General features: G+C 47.0%; 3 protein-coding genes and 2 non-coding genes across 9 annotated transcripts in view; 2 read left to right on the forward strand and 3 right to left on the reverse strand.

Moving 5' to 3' along the window:
• The window catches only part of SRR (serine racemase), a 24,148-nt gene extending 21,992 nt beyond the window's left edge, over positions 1-2,156 (forward strand). For all 4 annotated transcript variants that reach the window (XM_039476087.2, XM_039476086.2, XM_039476089.2 and 1 more), the window contains 2 exons: positions 836-1,045; positions 1,368-2,156. In XM_039476087.2, the coding sequence (XP_039332021.1) occupies positions 836-1,045; positions 1,368-1,583 (426 nt within the window). In that variant the 3' untranslated portion in view covers positions 1,584-2,156. The remainder of the gene's footprint in view (positions 1-835; positions 1,046-1,367) is intronic.
• On the reverse strand, positions 455-16,025 carry TSR1 (TSR1 ribosome maturation factor). Its single transcript, XM_003933085.4, has 15 exons — positions 15,778-16,025; positions 15,165-15,268; positions 14,664-14,883; positions 14,420-14,554; positions 13,079-13,503; positions 11,793-11,952; positions 11,197-11,354; positions 10,730-10,923; positions 9,184-9,346; positions 8,144-8,254; positions 7,295-7,427; positions 3,529-3,645; positions 2,415-2,555; positions 2,230-2,304; positions 455-2,101 (listed from the first exon to the last, which is right to left on the reverse strand). The coding sequence occupies exons 1-15, from the start codon at positions 15,872-15,874 to the stop codon at positions 1,923-1,925; spliced, it is 2,412 nt and encodes an 803-aa protein (XP_003933134.1). The 5' UTR covers positions 15,875-16,025; the 3' UTR covers positions 455-1,922.
• Positions 7,074-7,166, reverse strand: LOC120367044 (small nucleolar RNA SNORD91 family). The gene has a single exon (XR_005581544.1). It is a non-coding gene; the product is annotated as a small nucleolar RNA SNORD91 family (small nucleolar RNA).
• Positions 7,909-8,001, reverse strand: LOC120367045 (small nucleolar RNA SNORD91 family). Its single transcript, XR_005581545.1, has one exon. It is a non-coding gene; the product is annotated as a small nucleolar RNA SNORD91 family (small nucleolar RNA).
• A 41-nt stretch (positions 16,026-16,066) lies between the features above and the next one.
• The window catches only part of SGSM2 (small G protein signaling modulator 2), a 47,976-nt gene continuing 45,235 nt past the window's right edge, over positions 16,067-18,807 (forward strand). Inside the window, exon 1 of one of the 2 annotated variants that reach the window (XM_003933084.4) lies at positions 16,067-17,162. In XM_003933084.4, the coding sequence (XP_003933133.1) occupies positions 17,106-17,162 (57 nt within the window). In that variant the 5' untranslated portion in view covers positions 16,067-17,105. The remainder of the gene's footprint in view (positions 17,163-18,807) is intronic. The other variant, XM_074388352.1, reaches the window with a different exon arrangement.

Here is an 18,807-nt window from a genome sequence, read left to right on the forward strand (position 1 = left end):
GCCTCAGCCTCCCAAAGTGCTGGGATTACAGGCTTGAGCCACCGCACCCGGCCCTACTCTATTATTTTTAATATTTTTATTTTTTAAGAGATGGAGTCTTGCTATGTTGACAAGGTTGGTCTTCAACTCCTGGGCGCAAGTAATCCTCCCAAAGTGCTAGGATACAGGTGTGAGCCACCGCACCCAGCCAACTCTCTTCTTAATCCACGACAGTTTTACAGCACAAAAATAGTTACCATGAGTGATACTATCCTAGTCTTTTCCCTGAATTCTACATCATCAAACTACTATCCATATCAGAGGGGTACCCTTTTCTCAAGTTATCAGGAGAATCAGATGTGATCCAGGCAACAGAAGGCTAGTATCAGACAAATAATTTATTTATAAAGTGCTTGAAGAGATTTTCATTACATCTGTCAAAGGGAAGGCTCTTATGTGGGCACAAGTATATTACTTATTCTGCCTTTTTTTTTTTTTTTTTTTTTTGAGATAGTCTTGCTCTGTTGCCCAAGTTGGAGTGCAGTGGCATGATCTCAGCTCACTGCGACCTCTGCCTCCCAAGTTCAAGCAATCGCCTACCTCAGCTTTCCAAGTAGCTGGGATTATAGGCGCCCACCACCACACCCAGATAATTCTTTTATTTTTGGTTGAGACTGCATTTCACCATGTTGGCCAGGCTGATCTCAAACTCCTGACCTCAGGTGATCCACCTGCCTCAGGCTTCCAAAGTGCTGGGATTACAGGTATGAGCCACCGCACCTGGCCTCTATTTTCTTTTAGACATGCAGGCAATGTTGTGGTTTGTTGTAAGATGTCTTAATATTCTTATTCCCAGGCTCTGAAACCTAGTGTGAAGGTTTATGCTGCTGAACCCCTGAATGCAGATGACTGCTACCAGTCCAAACTGAAAGGGGAACTGATGCCCAATCTTTATCCTCCAGAAACCATAGCAGATGGTGTCAAATCCAGCATTGGCTGGAACACCTGGCCTATTATCAGGGACCTTGTGGATGATGTCTTCACTGTCACAGAGGATGAAATTAAGGTACGGCTCCAACAGGAAAAGAAATAACAAAGCATGGTGTAACTTCTTAGGCAGAGCCACCTTTTGTTATGAATAGCAGCTGACCCGTGGCAACTTGACTAGGTAACTTCTTGACAGGGGAAAGGACCCTAGATGTATGAATGACAACCCTCTTGACAGAAGCAAAGTTAGAATGAAAGCAAAGTTTTGGCAAGCATGTATATATAGTGATAAGAAAATTCAAACTGGAGATTATATATATATATATATTCTCATCTGACTTTTTTAAGTAAACCAACTAGACTCCCTTTTGACTAATTCCTACTCCCTTCCGCATCAACAGCATGCAACTCAACTGGTGTGGGAGAGGATGAAACTACTCATTGAACCTACAGCTGGTGTTGGAGTGGCTGCTGTGCTGTCTCAACATTTTCAAACCGTTTCCCCAGAAGTAAAGAACATTTGTATTGTGCTCAGTGGTGGAAATGTAGACTTAACCTCTGTAACTTGGGTGAAGCAGGCTGAAAGGCCAGCTTCTTATCAATCAGTTTCTGTTTAATTTACAAAAAAGGAAATGGTGGGAATCAGTGTTTTTAGAAACTGAGGACATTTTGTTCTCTAGTCATTGTCAACTTTTCATCTTACCCTCTTAGTTATCAGATTCTTAATGGAGAATGGGTATTTCAATAAGATTTAATATAGTTTTTTTGGACTAAGTAGTAGAAAAACTTCCATACTTAGTTAACTGAGACATTTTGTCAAGGCCAAAAAAAGTCTTGCAAAATGGGGTAGTGCACTGACAGGCCAACGCAGAAAATAAACTTTGCCCATCACTACTTGTGCCTCCCATCCCTGGAGTGCTGATGGGCACCAGTAAGACAAAATCTCTTTGAATCCGTTACTCCATTCCTCCTTGAGGCACTGTTGAAGAAATCTCACTTTTCACCCAGGGTACTGGTTCTGGTACATATGGATCATAAGTCCATTTGGGGAAAACTCGTTTATAGAGGTTCATCAGTACTGTGTCTTGAGATTTTAGCTTCCCATCAAAGCTGCATTTCATGTGGCCATGGGTACCTAGAAAGAAAACAGAACAAGTTGGTCAAATTAAAAGTAGAAAATTTTAAAGCAATGACTTCCAACCCAATAGTCAATTAGTACACTGCAGAAATGTAGACATGGTCCTGAATCCCACATTTCCTTACCTAAAGGCTCCTTGATATGTCCTCTGCGGCCCCACTTTGTTCTCAGTTCCACTGGTTTAAACCACAGCACATCCTCTTAGAATCAAACACACAAAAGACCAAGATGAAACATTGACCCACGAAATGTAAACCCAACCTTCATACCACAAAGGCAGTCAGATCCCCTCCTCCTCCTCCATACCTACCTCTATTGAAGAACATGTAACGTACTACTGCCATCTTAGTAAAAATTTTGAAAGGATGACCACTCAGAACAACTCTCTTGATGACCATTCTGTCTGGATCCACTGACATAAGATGGCCCGTAGCAATGAGGCTGTGCATTCCTAACAGACAAAAAGCAAAGAAGCTAGTTAGGAAAGTACAGGCCAAAGTCTTCATCTATTGTCCCAATCCACTTAAAGACCCATGCAGTATGAAACCGTAAACCAGTGTTGATGAGGCTGCCCTTTGTAGGATCAGAGCAAAAACCACTCCATTTCATTCCTACTAAGCCTGTCCCTAGAACCTATTCTAAATACATTCTGAGCAGCCTCTACCAATCAGCTAAGGTTTGTAAGCAAGATAAAACCTGGTTTGTCATCCCTGCCCTAGCCCACTGTGACACTAAGATTGGTAAACTGTTAAGTCCGCACTTCCATCTTGTCAATGGGTTCTTGAAAACTTGCATGTTAAGAGAAATCATGTGTAACAAAACCATTTTTTTTCTCATCAATTGTTACAATGAAAAGATGTTGACCAAAAGGCAGTTATTTGAAGACTGGCTATACATTGTTTCACTTAAAAGTTGCAGTTTAAAAAAAAAAAAAAAAGTTGCAGTTTTGGTCTGGCTACAGTGGCACCCACCTGTAATTCCAGCACTTTGGGAGGCAGGTAGATCACCTGAGGTCAGGAGTTCAAGACCAGCCTGGCAGCCTGGCCAACAGGGTGAAACCCCCCGTCTCTACTAAAAATATAAAAAATTAAAAAAACTAGCCGGGTGTGGTGGCATGTGCCTGTAATCCCAGCTACTCAGGAGACTGAGGCAGAAGAATCAACTGAACCCAGGAGGTAAAGGATGCAGTGAGCGGAGACCGTGCCATTGCACTCCAGCCTGGGTGACAAGAGCGAAACTCCATCTCAAAAAAAAGTTGCAGTTTTCATTGTTCTATTAATAGTGTTAAGTGAAGACTTACTGTATTCTGAAAACCATCATTACCTTCTCCATACCATTTGGTTCCCAAATCTCGATACAGAAGAGAAAAGAGTGTTAATCCTATTAAGGACCTGCAGGTCTGTTCACCTTGTGGCTCAACTTACCATTGCTTTTCTGCTTGAAAAGCAGCACAGATGCAGGAGGAAAAGTGATTGGTGCATATACTGTAACCACCAGGGCCATGTCAGCAGTCAGGAATCTCTGAAATTTATGTTTGTCCGCTGCCATAAGGGTTAAAAAACAAAAACCAAAAACATTTTGAGAAACCAGTGGTAATATAGAGGCCTGTGAAAAGCTGTGTTTGTGCAACTCTTAAACCTATGGCAGCTTCTACTTCTCTAATCTACCAGTTCTCAAACATTTTCCCTGCCTCAATACACCTAAAAGATGAAAATCTAGTCCTATCAGGTAACTTTTTTTTTGAGTTGGAGTCTTGCTCTGTCACCCAGGCTGGAGTGCAATGGCTTGATCTCAGCTCACTGCAACCTCCACCTTCTGGGTTAAGCAATTCTTCCTCAGCCTTCTGAGTAGCTAGGCTTACAGGTGCCTGCCACCCCACCCCACCCGGCTAATTTTTGTATTTGTAGTGGAGACGGGGTTTCACCATATTGGCCAGGCTGGTCTCAAACTCCTGACCTCGTGATCTGCCTGCCTCAGCCTCTCAAAGTGCTGAGATTGCAGGCGTGAGCCACCGTGACCGGCTGAAATCAATAACTTTTTTTTTTTTTTTTTGAGACAGTGTCTTGCTCTTATTGCCCAGGCTGGAGTGCCTCCCAAACAGTTCTCCTGCCTCAGCCTTCCGAGTAGCTGGAATTACAGGTGCCCCATCAGTAACTTTTTTATCTGAAGGCAGAATCTTGGAGCTTAGACTGTATTTGGTGTTCCACCTTCAACGTAACCCTCACCCCCTTTTTTTTCTTTTTCTTCTTTTTCTCTCTTTCTTTTTTTTTGAGACGGAGTTTCGCTCTTGTTACCCAGGCTGGAGTGCAATGGCGCGATCTCGGCTCACCGCAACCTCCGCCTCCTGGGCTCAGGCAATTCTCCTGCCTCAGCCTCCTGAGTAGCTGGGATTACAGGCACGCACCACCACGCCCAGCTAGTTTTTTGTATTTTTAGTAGAGACGGGGTTTCACCATGTTGACCAGGATGGTCTCGATCTCTCAACCTCGTGATCCACTCGCCTCGGCCTCCCAAAGTGCTGGGATTACAGGCTTGAGCCACCGCGCCCGGCCTGACCAGGATGTTCTTGATCTCTTGACCTCGTGATCTACCCGCCTCGGCCTCCCAAAGTGCTGGGATTACAGGCTTGAGCCACCACGCCCGGCTACCCCCTTTTTAAAATACTAAAGTTACAGGAAAATACAATATTTGAAGGGAAAGAAAAATTAATCTCATTTAGACTGCATAATTGTTGAGAATAAAAATTATCCAAAATAACATTAATACTGCCTTCACATTCCTACTGCAACGGCTGAGAGTAAGTGAACTAGAATGTTCAGAAGCCCCCAAGTTAGTGGGCAACACATCTTCCTGCTCCTAATGTGTAGGAGTACAATCAATTTTGCCACAACACTTGTCCGGTAGTCTTTCAATTTCTCAGAAGCCCTACCTCTGCTTTACCCAACTATGAGCCACACCCAGCTCCATCCCTTCACCCACACTACCCTTGGCACACTAGACACCAAAGTTTCCACACTTTATCACATGCTTTTAAATTTTTTCGAGAGACAGTCTCACTCTGTTATCTAGGCTGTTGTGCAGTGATGTGAACATAGCTCACTGCAGCCTAAACTCCTGGGCTTGTTGGCTCAGGCAATCCTCTTGCCTCAGCCTCCCAAGTAGCTAGGAATACAGAGCATATGCCACCACACCTGGCTAACTTTTTTTAAAATAAATTTTGGTCGGGCATGGTGGCTCACACCTGTAATCCCAGCACTCTGGGAGGCTGAGGTGGGTGGATCACCTGAGATAAGGAGTTCAAGACCAGCCTGGCCAACATGGTGAAATCCCATCTTTACTAATAATACAAAATTAGCTGGGTGTGGTGGCACATGCCTATAATCCCAGCTCCCCAGCTACTTGGGAGGCTGAGGCAGAAGAATTGCTTGAACCCAGGAGGTGGAGGCTGCAATGAGCCGAGATTGCACCACTGCACTTAGCCTGGGCGACAAGCAAAACTGTATCTAAAAAAAAAAAAAAAAAAAAAAAAAAAAAATTTTTTTTTGTAGAGGTCAGACATGGTGGCTCATGCCTGTAAATCCCAACACTTTGGAAGACCAAGGCATGTGGATCACCTGAGGTCAAGAGTTTGAGAACAGCCTGGCCAACACGGAGAAACCCAAATACAAAAATTAGTTGGGAGTGGTGGCACACGCTGGTGGTCCAAGCTACTCTGGAGGCTGAAGCACCAGAATCACTTGAACCCAAGAGGTGGAGGCTGCAGTGAGCTGAGATCATGCTACCACACTCCAGCCAGGGTGACAGAGCAGGACTCTGTCTCAAAAAAAAAAATTGTAGAGACAAGAGTCTTACACCTGACCTCAAGCAATCCTCCTACCTCAGTCTCTGGAACTGAGACTTTGATTTAGTTCCAGTTCTAAGGATCTACTTTTACAAAATAAGCAAAGAAGTAAACAACATTTTATGCATACAGATATAATTCAGGGCAAAATATTAGAAATAGCCTAAGTGAGGCCAGGCGCAGTGGCTCACGCCTGTAATCCCAGCAATTCAGGAGGCCAATGCACGCAGATCACTAGGTCAGGAGTTCAAGACCAGTCTGGCCAATATGGGGAAACCCCATTTCTACTAAAAACACAAAAATTAGCCAGGCGCAAGGTGGCTTGCCCCTATAGACCCAGCTACTCAGGAGGCTGAGGCAGAAGAATCACTTTAACCTGGGAGGTGGAGGTTGCACTGAGCTGAGATCATGCCACCGCACTCCAGCCTGGGTGACAGAGTAAGACTCAGTCTCAAAAAAAAAAAAGAAGAAGAAATAGCCTAAGTGTTCACACATAGACAGTCAAATAAATACCAGTACATCACATACACCAGAATATATCCAAATGACAACAAAGCATTAAAAGTCTCATTTAGCTGGGTGTGGTGGCGTGCACCTGTAATCCCAGCTACTTGGGAGGCTGAGGCAGGAGAATCACTTGAACCCAGGAGGCGGAGGTTAAAGTGAGCTGATATCGCACCAGTGCACTCCAGCCTGGGTAACAGGGCATCTCAAAAAAAAAAAAGTCTCATTAAATAATCTTACGGAAAATTGATCAAAATCAATTAAGTGATAAATGCAATATTTAACACCATATTTTCAGTTACAATCCCAATTGTCTTTAAAAAAAAAAAGATCTAGATGAAAATGTAAAGTAATAATGAATTTTCTGATATAAGGTAATTTTATTTTTACATTATTATTTTCCCAGTTGTCTGAAATATGAAAATAGTTATTTCATCCTTAAAAAACATCAGAACTATTTTGAAACAATAAGAGGATGATAAAATCTTGGCTTTTTTTTGTCTTTAATTCACCCATTCTAATGCCAATTTTGGCATTATAGGTGTGAGTCACTGCACCCAGTCTAATGCCCTTTTTATACAGCTGCCAACTTCTACTCAACACTTACTCTGGAACAAATATTCATGGCAAAAAAGCCTCAGTACAATACAGGTTGCATCACTAGGATGCTTCAGACAGGTTCAGACATTTTGAGTAAAAACATCATTGGCTCTTAAGCCACAATATTGAGAATACCTCTAACCCAGAGATACAAGATTCTGAAACTGACTCTTCTGCACCCCTTCACCACAAATCAGTTTCCCAAAAGACAAGATGGACAAGAACCCAGGTTCCCCACCACTAACCTGCAGTGTGCTGAGAAAATAAAGGCGAGGCTCGGAAGCGCCTGAATCCACAATGGAATATGAGTTCTTCCTTGGCTTTCACAGGTTCAGTGTTGCCAGGGTCACGCCTCACCACCATATTCAATACTGACATCTGAGAACCAAGTAAGAAAAACAAAAATCTTCAGAGTCTAAGAATACAATTGCCTAACTTGAACGAAGGCAAACCAAACTAGCAGATTCAGATTTATTCTAAGAACTGACAATGCTAATTATTGGGTGGAGTATAGATGCTGGAACACAGATTCATTCTTTACCTCCACCAATGACTGGTGTTTAAGCCAAACATAGGCTCATCAGAGCTTTCATGCACCCTTCAGTGCTAACTTACCTTTCTCCATCTAGCAGAAAAAGAGCTCAACATCTGCCACAAAAATCAGTGGCCTTCAAGACACTCACCACAGTCTCAAAACCACACTCGCTCAAGCCCCTTCTTCCTGAACCCTTACCAAGAGCAATCAAAGAACTATAATATATACAATTGTTGGCCACCAAGAGAAGAGAGATCTGCACCTTGGCATAAACCTTTATGTTTAAGGCTGCCAACCTTTTTCTAAATATGGTCTGAAAAACATACTTGGAGAAGTCTCAGAACCACACAGATTGCATCACCGAGATGCTTCAGACAGGTTCAGACAGTATGAATAAAACCATCACAGACTTCTCTATTATTCTCTAATTCCTAATGAGAAAGGCAGACTTTTTGCATCTCTATGAGCAGAATGTTAGTCACAAAAACAGAATTTTAGACTTTCAGAAGCAACTGGAAAGTTTCATAATTCCCCATTTTCCCACGAGACACTCATTTACCTTCTGTTCATGAGGTAGTAAAGAAAATGCAATCAAGGGTGCTCCTTGCCGGAAGTGCTCGACCACTGAGACAGGAACTTCAGAGACATGAATTGTGACATACCAGCCAACCTGCCGTAAGAAGGCAGAAAGCAATCATGGAGTTACCCCTCAAAATCCTAATGGGGAAGCTTTCTCCAAATATGGTGAGTCTTTCAGATGACCTTTTTAAAGCCAGCCCCACCCTTCAAGATGGCTTTACTACCCAGATTACACTTTTTCATTTAACATGGCAGAGACCTCTTTGTTCCCAGTATCTTTTTTTTTTTTTGAGATGGAGTCTCACTGTTGCCCAGGCATGAGTGCAACGGCACAATCTCTGTTCACTGCAACCTCTGCCTCCTGGGTTCAAGCAATTCTCCTGCCTCAGCCTCCCAAGTGGCTGGGATTACAGGCATGCGCCACCACACCCAGCTAATTTTTTATTTTTAGTAGAGATGGGGTTTCTCCATGTTGGCCAGGCTGCTCTCAAACTCCTGACCTCAAGGGGCCCCCTCACCTTGGCCTCCCAAAGCGTTGGGATTACAGGTGTGAGCCACCGCACCTGGCCTGTTTCCAGTATCATTCTTTTTTTTTTTTTTTGAGACGGAGTTTTGCTCGTTACCCAGGCTGGAGTTCAATGGCGCGATCTCGGCTCACCGCAACCTCCGCCTCCTGGGTTCAGGCAATTCTCCTGCCTCAGCCTCCCGAGTAGCTGGGATTACAGGCATGCGCCACCATGCCCAGCTAATTTTTTGTATTTTTAGTAGAGACGGGGTTTCACCATGTTGACCAGGATGGTCTCGATCTCTCGACCTCATGATCCACCCGCCTCAGCCTCCCAAAGTGCTGGGATTACAGGCTTGAGCCGCCGCGCCCGGCCTCCAATATCATTCTTGTCGATGACTCAGGGGCTCCCCTAATCCCCCAACACAGCATATTTCCATGCCAAGAGAAGGAGTAAATTGGGAGCATGTTGACAAATGAAAGCAACACACAAGATGGGCAAGGAGGGCAGATACCTCAGCTCCTTCAACCTCTTTTTCTTCAATCTCCTTAAAGATGCTTTTCCTGCTATTAGTAAAGTTCTGAAACTGAAATATCCGAGCATACTCTTGAGGAAGGTTTTCCTTAGGATCCCATGGAGATGTCCGGAAGCTCTTGAGGCCTCTGTATTTCTGAAATCTAGAATATTGAAGATTTTAAAGAAATTAAGTCAGATTTATATGGTGCTATATTGATTCAAGTCACTGCTAAAATGGCTAAGGATCTAGCTGAATCACTCCAATCACTATCTCTCAAAATAAACTAACAGCTTAAACCAAGACCACACTGCAAAACAACTTGTAATAAGTTATATCAGAACCAAAACCCAAGCTTCCCACTGACAAAAGAAAACGATTTATAGTGGCTCCCTGACAAAAAAGATGTTTGGTAATGACCTGGTATAGTTCAGATGTGTGTCCCTGCCCAAATCTCATATTGAAATATAATCTCCAATGTTGGAGTCGAAGCCTGGTGGGAGGTGACTGGATTATGGGAGAGGTTTTCTCATGAATGGCTTGGCACCATCCCGGATGGTGAGGGAGCTCCCATGAGATCTGGTTCTTTAGAAGTGTTAGCACCTCCTGCCTTGCTCTCTTGTTCCTACTCCGGCCATGTGACATGACTTGCTTCCTCTCTGCCTTCTGCCATGATTGTAAGTTTCTTCAGGCTGCCCCAGCTGAACAGATGCCAGGACCATGCTTCCTGTACAGCCTGCAGAACCATGAGCCAATTAAATCTCTTTTCTTTATAAATTACACAGTCTCTGGTACTTCTTTTTTTTTTGAGACGGAGTTTCACTCTTGTTACCCAGGCTGGAGTGCAATGGCACGATCTTGGCTCACCACAACCTCCGCCTCCTGGGTTCAAGCAATTCTCCTGCCTCAGCCTCCTGAGTAGCTGGGATTACAGGCACACACCACCATGCCCAGCTAATTTTTTGTATTTTTAGTAGAGACGGGGTTTCACCATGTTGACCAGGATGGTCTCGATCTCTTGACCTCGTGATCCACCCACCTCGGCCTCCCAAAGTGCTGGGATTACAGGCTTGAGCCACCACGCCTGGCCTGGTACTTCTTTATAGCAATGCGAGAATGGCTTAACACATAGCCTTATCTCCTTAATATCCAAAATTAGTTCACTGGTTTTAGTCACTCGCCTCCAGAACAGATATAATCATCGACATTTTCACTCTTCTACCTTTGCTATTCTCTATCCGAACCCCCTAAAATCTCCAAACATCATATATTTCAATTGAGTATTGGCTCCTTTGGGAAGAACTATTTGCTAATTAACCTTAGTATTTCTCCTTCATTAAAGTCCTATAATAGTAGTCTGTACCACAGTCTAGAACTTGATTATAATTACCATTTCCTGTATGTATATATGTCTTGCCTTCCCATATTAAATATTAGCTCTTCAGGAGCATGAAAAAATGTGTTTTTCTTCGTTTGCATCACAGTGACATAGCTCTGAGCCAAGTTTTTAAAAACCTATTGACTTAATTTAGACTTGTTGACTAACCGAATTCTAGCAGCCACGTCACGGGGGGTGTCCACCTCATCTGGAAACATTTCTTCCAGTCTTTCTTGTTTATATTTCTCCAACATTTTTGCCTCAGCTTCTTCATCTACTTTCTTATCATACAGATCATCACGCACAGACTCCTCTATAGTCATAGTTTCATATTCTTCCTCTTCTTCTTCACTACTCTCATCCTGTAGAATAAAGAATTACTTATTTCAGAAGAAATCCATACCCATCTCTACCCTAAAGGCCAATAAGCTAAGAGTAAAATAATTGTATTACATACCTATTCCCAACCAACATAAATTCTAATACAGCCTAAAGTAGAAAACAAAAGCCTCATTCCTGGCAACTACAGAGTCATTCCTAAGAAACTAACCGTACACACCCCTCAAGATCACAATTGCACTTTGCCTGATGGTTGAAGCTAGACACAGAAATGGCCTAAGGCCTCATTTCCTTACCTGAGATTCTTCTTCCATAAAATCCTCATGTTCCACGTCATCATATTCATCTCCTTCCACACCACTTTGGCTGCCACTATCCAAAATCCATTCAGCTTGGTAACTGGATGTTCCTTTGGGGACCTTCTTTATCACCTTAGAACTGTCCTTCAAGAAATCTGTAAAACCCCAAACAAATTAAGTAAATTATAGACGTCCTTTCCCTATCCCTCTGGTTATTCTCACCCAGGCAAGGCATTGGACGCTGCTGCCAACATGGGAAATTCCAGCGGACACTGTAAGCAGAACTAACTACTTCCAAATTTAATTCAGTTGCCTCACGACTGACAATACTTACACAGCTAAATAAGCCCTAAAATGAATCCAAAGTTGTTTATCTGTTCATGATAAAACATTAACACAAGTAATTTTGAGAAATGGAACAAAGCTGTGTCTAATGTTTGTTTAGTGAAAACATACACAGCATTTGAGAGTGAGGACAGACTTTCAACTATATCCCCATCCCGCTCTATCCCATATGGTCCTCACTCTGAAGAGCTAGAGGAAATCCACAATTCCAGGTCAGATGAATTACAAACAAGTTTACCAATACCAACCCTTTGCCTCACTCAGCTCCTCCTCAGTGGGCCACGTTTGCTCCCCCTCCATTGGATCTGGGATAACCTCTGTTTGCAAGGATTCCTGTTTATCAGGGTCTGCCTTCATTAGGACCTTAAGGTCTTCTTCCATATCATCTACAGTATCTGTAGCACAAATCTGAAAACCAAAAGCAGGTGATAGTCAACCATTAACCAAAAATCTCCTAAATCAAACAGAGTAATCAGAAAGACCCAGAAATACCAATCCTCATATAGAAGATGAATGCAACAGAATGCCAAAACTTGTCAAAATTTTTCAAATGACCATTTTCTAATTTCCAGGGTTTTTTTTTTTTTTTGAGACAGTTTCACTCTTGTTCAAGCTGGAGTGTAATGGGTCACTGCAACCTCCGCCTCCTGGGTTCAAGTCATTCTTCTGCCTCAGCCGGATTACAGGCATACACTACCACACCCAGCTAATTTTGTATTTTTAGTAGAGACAGCGCTTCTCCATGTTGACCAGGCTGGTCTCGAACTCCCGACCTCAGGTGATCCACCTGCCTCGGCTTCCCAAAGTGCTGGGATTACAGATGTCAGTCACACACCCGGCCATTTCCAGGGTATTTTAACTCTGCTTGGCTCTTGAGGTCTTTCTTATTCTGTCCCTACTCGTACTCATTTATTACATACCTCACTCCCATCAAGTTGACTTCTTCAAAGTTCAAATAAACCCTTTGATCCACCACTGTGCCTAGGTTCATATTACCTTTATCTTCTAGGATATTCTTTTATCCCTCTTCAACTCATAAATCACATTCATCCTTCTCAACACCTAGCTCAAGTCTGATCTCTTCTGTAAAGCTTGCTAGTCTACTTTCTAAACTTCCATAGTAGGTCTGTACCTCAACCATATGCTATCTCTATCTCTATTTTACAGATGCCATTTTGTTCCAGCCCAATTAAGTCCCTTAAGGAAAGCAACCATGTCTTGAGTGTCTTCTATAAACTCAGAGCCAATTGCAGTGCAGAGTATATAAAGTGTTGGATAAATATGTAATTTATCAACATATTTATAACTAACTTTGCCTTACTTCAGACTGGCAGTCTCTTCAATCACCTAAATGTACAGACTGTCTTCTCTGAATTTAAGTTTCCTTCCTGTGCCAACTTTATTTTTCTTTCTCTTTTAACTCTGGATGCGACATTTTTCAGTACACTGTGCCAACTTTCATATGAGTATGAATTAAGAGTATGTCTTCCCCCCTAAAAAAACAGAAAAAAAAAAAAAAAAAAATCATTCTTACCTCCATTGCCATGTCTAGGTCCTTCTGGGATTTAATTACTCTAGGATTTAAAGGGAAAGGGTCCACAGGGGCATCTATCTGTTTCATCTGGAAATCACCATGTCCAACAATATGCAGCAACCTGTTTACATTCAGAGTCTGCCCTCGAACATAGCCTGAAATTTTCAAGTTGCCCACCAAGTTATTCTCTTCACTAGGAACAAAATCAACAGCATGGGCAAACAGGTAGGCTCGCCGGTCCCGAAAAGCAAGATGCTGTTGCTTCTGGTTAGCCAACTGCCTAAGCAGCATCCCTGCCTCCTGCTGAGTGTCTAACAAGAGGAGTTTGTTATCTGGAAAGCGCTTCTCCACTGCTTTACTTAGCTTCTTCCTGGCATCTATTTGTTTCTTCAGTGGGAGGCCAGAAATCCCCTGGACAGCTAGTGCTGTAAGCAAAAGAGAAAATGCTTTGTGACCTATTGCTTCATTACATAAAAATCTCCCTGAAGGCACCATGGTTCACACCTGTAATCCCAGCACTTTGGGAGACTGAGTCGGGTGGATCACCTGAGGTCAGGAGTTCGAGACCAGGCTGACCAACATCAAGAAACTCTGTCTCTACTCAAAATATAAAATTAGCCAGGCATAGTGGCGCATGCTTGTATCCCAGCTTCTCGGGAGGCTGAGGCAGAATTGCTTGAACCCAGGAGGCCGAGGTTGTGGTGACCCAACACCATTGCACTCTAGCCTGGGCAAAAAGAGCAAAACTCTGTCCAAAAAAAAAAAAAAAACCCTTCAGTTCACGACCTAACAGCTCAGTTGCAACAGCTCAGTTGCAAGCCCAGAGATCACTGGGACATCCAACACTTAACTACCCTAAAGGAATTTCACAGTGAAATCAAACTTCATAACCTTCTCTAGGCAAAGGACAGCCAAAACCAAAAAGGTAACCTGAGTGAGAATCTATAAAACAATGGACCAACTTTAATCCATATGTGAGCACTTTGGGAGGCTGCGGCGGGTGGATCACGAGGTCAAGAGATCGAGACCATCCTGGTCAACATGGTCAAACCCCGTCTCTACTAAAAATACAAAAAAATTAGCTGGGCATGGTGGCGCATGCCTGTAATCCCAGCTACTCAGGAGGCTGAGGCAGGAGAACTGCCTGAACCCAGGAGGCGGAAGTTGCAGTGAGCTGAGATCACGCCATTGCACTCCAGCCTGGGTAACAAGAGCGAAACTCCGTCTCAAAAAAAAAAAAAAAAAAATCCATAGGTGTGCACCCCACCATTAGCTGAATATGACCCATCAGTTGTATTCATGTATCAAATACAGGTGCACAATAAATGCTAACTCACTTACTATAGGTGGGAAGCCCCTGGGCAAAGAGGCAGGAAAGACAGTAATCTCCAGTGCTGTCCCAGCCTTCAAGTGGATCAAGTAAGAACAGGACTGTATCAGCTACTTTAGCCATGTCTAACACAGTGTGTAGATCCCCTGGAGACAGAAGAAAGAAGAGGAGGTTGGCACCAGCACATTATGCTAAAAAAAAAAAAAAAACCACCACTACTCAAACATAATAGAAAACATTGTTGTATACTCTAACCTGGCCTTGCTGATGTGAAAAACCACCGATGTTTCAGGCGAGGGCATAGCAGCATAAAGCTGTGGGTGTTTCCCAATTCATTCAAGTGTACTCTTCCAGTGTCCCTATCCTGAAGCAGCTGAATGGCCTCTGGCAGGGAAATTCTGTTGTGCAGGGGCACCACCAGTACCTGATGAGGAGGGCCATCCTTGCTACCCAGCTGTCTCTTCTCTGCCAGAACCTGAAATCAGATATCCGAGAACATCTCAAAGTCTCAGTACTTCACTCCAGCATTGCATTTCCCCCACCCACAACCAGCGTCTCTCTGGTAAAAGGCCCCATATATGCCGGCGGGGTGGCAGGAATTCTGACCAAAGAAAGGAATGCCAGACCTGCACGCTCGACATGTGCTCTAGGGCTATTCTGTCCCTGGACCCTCCACCCGGTCTCATTTTCCAGTTCAAGGCATTAGCTACTTAAAAGAGCAGCGGAGCCACAGTCTCCCAAACCCGCTCCTCTCACCGCCTCCTTCTTCTGCTTTCGGAGCTGGCTGGCGCGATGCCTCTGGTCGACTCTGCTGAGTTCTTTTCTCACCTTCTTGCTTAGGGTTTTCAGTGCTAGACGGCCTGGAGGGCAGGTTAGAAGGGACTGTTGTGATCGGTCCCACAATAACGTCAGGAAAAGGGACCCTTCTCCGCCCACCTTAGAAAGGGCCTTTCGAGCCGGGCGCGGTGGCTCAAGCCTGTAATCCCAGCACTTTGGGAGGCCGAGGCGGGTGGATCACGAGGTCAAGAGATCGAGACCATCCTGGTCAACATGGTGAAACCCCGTCTCTACTAAATATACAAAAAATTAGCTGGGCATGGTGGCGCGTGCCTGTAGTCCCAGCTACTCAGGAGGCTGAGGCAGGAGAATTGCCTGAACCCAGGAGGCGGAGGTTGCGGTGAGCCGAGATCGCGCCATTGCACTCCAGCCTGGGTAACAAGAGTGAAACTCCGTCTCAAAAAAAAAAAAAAAAAAAAGAAAGGGCCTTTCGCATGGGGCCCAGACGGGAAACAGCAGCTCAGTCTGGGCATGGGGAAAAAGACTTAATAACGGCCAAAGAGCCCTTCTTCCTTCTACGCTACCTTCTTACCCTTGCCATCCCGCTGTGCAGATCCCCGACCCCGATGCCGCCCGCCTTTGTGAGCTTTATTCTGCTGCTTGAGCGGGCCGGGCCGGTGGGCCGCCATGCCGCAGCGCGCACGTTCCAAGTCTTCACCACTTCCGGGCCAGGCCGAGCGCTTCCGGTCTCGTCCATGGGGGCGGTCCCTCCGGGGGGCGGGGCTCCCTGCGCTCCCTGCGCCCCCTGGCGACGGCCTTTTCCAGCCGCTTCACAGCGCCGCGTTCGCCGCTTTGCCCAGCCGCCGTGGGAACTTTTCCCACGCCGCAGTGTGCGGTTGGGGGCTGGAAGACGCCGGATGTGGAGTCTCGAGGCTCGGGCTGTTGGCCCAGCAGGGCTGTCTGTGCCCCTTGCATTTTCACTTTTCGCTATAAAGCTGCATCACATAGAAACATGCTGACTGGAAGGCTCTGTTCGTGCGGAAGAGGCCCAAGCCGCTCCTTTCACCTGGGTTCGGGCGCGTTGCTCTTCCGTTTGCAACAGCATGTGTTCTTCATCACTTTGAGCAGCCTTTCCTCTCCCTCGATTCCCCAGCGAGGCTTGGGAATCGCGTGGAAGACAATTCTCTCACCTTGTCCGCCGAACCCTGTGACGGCAACCCGCGCCCCGCCTCCCAGGGAGCGGCCGGAAGGGCCCTGTGGGAAGTGGCGACCCGGCGAGGGGGACTGGCCGCGACCCTCGGGCCCTCGGGCTAGGGCGGCTGCATTCCCACTCATCTTCCCACAAACTTGACGACGGCTCGGCGACGGCCGCCCGGGATTCCGAGGGGTCACGGAGCCAGGCTGCACTGACTTCGCCGTGGGCAGGCTCGGGCCGCAGGGAACCTCGTCCCGGGCCCCGGCCCTTTCCGTCCCGTCGGGAGAGCGAGCAGGGAGAAGTCAGGGGACCTTAGGCGGGACCCAGGCTCGCTCTCAGCCGCGGCCTCCTGGGCCGGCGCTCACAATGTGGCTTCGCGCCCTCGAGGCGGTAGCGGGCGCGTTGCCATGACAGCGACCCCCGCGGCGCACGCCCGGGTCTGCCGCCCTCAGGCGCGCGCGGCCTCTCCCCGCCCCGATCCCCCGTCGCTGTGCGCAACCCCCCTCCGACTGTGGGAAGGGGCCGGGCCTGCCGCCTGACGTCTGTGCGGGCTCGGAAGATGGCTGCGGAGCCAAGCACCGGGCAGTGGCTGCGGCGGCGGCGGCGGGCCGGGAGCGCGGCGGGCGGAGGCTCCGCCTTGCGCGTGGGGCGCTGAACCGAGAGGCGCGGAGGCGGCGAGGGCGCTGGGGCTCGGAGGACCGCTCGGCGCCGCCTCCTGCCACACCATGGGCAGCGCGGAGGACGCAGTCAAAGAGAAACTGCTGTGGAACGTGAAAAAGGAGGTAAGTCGAGGCAAGGACCCCGGGGGGGCTCGCACCCTCGCCCGCGCGGACCAGGGGGCCAGAAAGGTCCGCGCGCACCCCCCGCCGCGGACACCCGGGCGGAAGCTGGGCCGGGCCGGGTGGGGCGGGTCCTGGACGCGCCGCGCCTCCCTCCCCTTTCTCGCTTGGGGGAGGGCAGCGTCCCTCGGCCCGAGGGGCCCGGCAGGTGCTCTGGGCTTGTTTGCTTCGCAGCCCCGCGGCTCCCCGCCCTGTGACGGCAGCGGCGCTGGGAGCTCGAGGCCGGGGGAGGGGTGGCGGGGATGGCTGGAACCGGAGCTGCCCATTCAGTGCCCGCGCCGCCGGGGGAGGGGGCGGGGCCCGGGCGAGCTCTGGCGGCGCAGGTGGGTGTCGCGCGGGCCGAGCTTTTCCTCGTCCCAAGTGGGTGTCGTGCGGGCTGAGCTTCCCCTCCTCTGGTCCGACGCTGTCCCCTCCGCTGTGCCTCCTGCTACGGAGTGCTCGCGGCAGGAGGGGTTCGCGACACACCTCACTGTTCCTCCACGCCCACCTCCTTACCCAGGGACCAGGGTTTTGTTAGAGAACGGTTTGTAACACTCGGATGTTTTTCCCTTTCGAGGGAAGCCTTCTACTTCAGAAAAAGAAGCAGTCCTTTCTTCTACTGACTTTGTTTACCTTGGCCTGCCCAGAAGCCCATTTCCATTTCGGATGGTGGGCAGTGCCCATATGAATGACTCACTCCCATATGAGAGCTGGAGAGCTCAAACCCGCAGCGCAGATTAGAATGCGTTGGGCCTCCATCCCCTGCCTGCCTCTGAGGCTATTGTCTGCCCAGTGAGTAAACTCCACGAAGGCAGGAGACCCTCTCTTTCGTCCACTGCCTGGTATCGGGTTCCTGGCCCACTGTAGGCACCCGTGGCTGTTTGCTAAATAAATGTGCTGATTTTGGAGCCTTCGGGGCCTGGTGTTTAGAAAGCATACATTTTGGAATAGTCTGCGCCTAGTTCTGTGTGACCTTGAGTTACTTAACTTCTCAGAGTCGAGATTTCTTCCTCTCTATGCTGTCTACATTGTATGTAAAAGTTTATCTCATGCCTGTAATCCCAGCACTTTGGGAGGCCGAAATGGGTGGATCACCGGAGCTCAGGAGTTCAAGACCAGCCTCCCCAAAACCCATCTCTACTGAAAATACAGAAATTAGCCGGGCATGGTGGCGCGTGCCTGTAAAGCCAGCTACTCGGGAGGCTGAAGCAGGAAAATCTCTGGAACCTGGGAGGTGGAGGCTGCAGTGAGCCGAGTTGGAGCCACTGCACTCCAGCCTGGGTCACAGAGTGAGACTCAGTCTCAAAAAAGTTTCTCTTAGTGGAGCCCTTCTTAGAGTTTCAGGGTTGGGGAAGAGTCTGGGCTCAGAAAATCCTGGAAAGCTCTAGATGGTTCTCATGCGCTAGCCATGGCCTAGCTACTATGCCCTAATGTTTGTTCCCATCCCTCCCCTTGGCAAAGATGTCACCTTTCCAGCTTGTGGGAGAAACTTCATTAGACAGATCTTTGCTGTGAAGAGGCCAGGGGTATATCAAATCAGCATTTAAGCCCCATTTCTCTTCTCCCCAATGAAAAGAGAAATCTTGATTCTCCTCCAAAAGGAAGCAAT

This window comes from Saimiri boliviensis, chromosome 17 (genome assembly GCF_048565385.1).
Source record: "Saimiri boliviensis isolate mSaiBol1 chromosome 17, mSaiBol1.pri, whole genome shotgun sequence".
NCBI lineage: Eukaryota > Metazoa > Chordata > Mammalia > Primates > Cebidae > Saimiri > Saimiri boliviensis.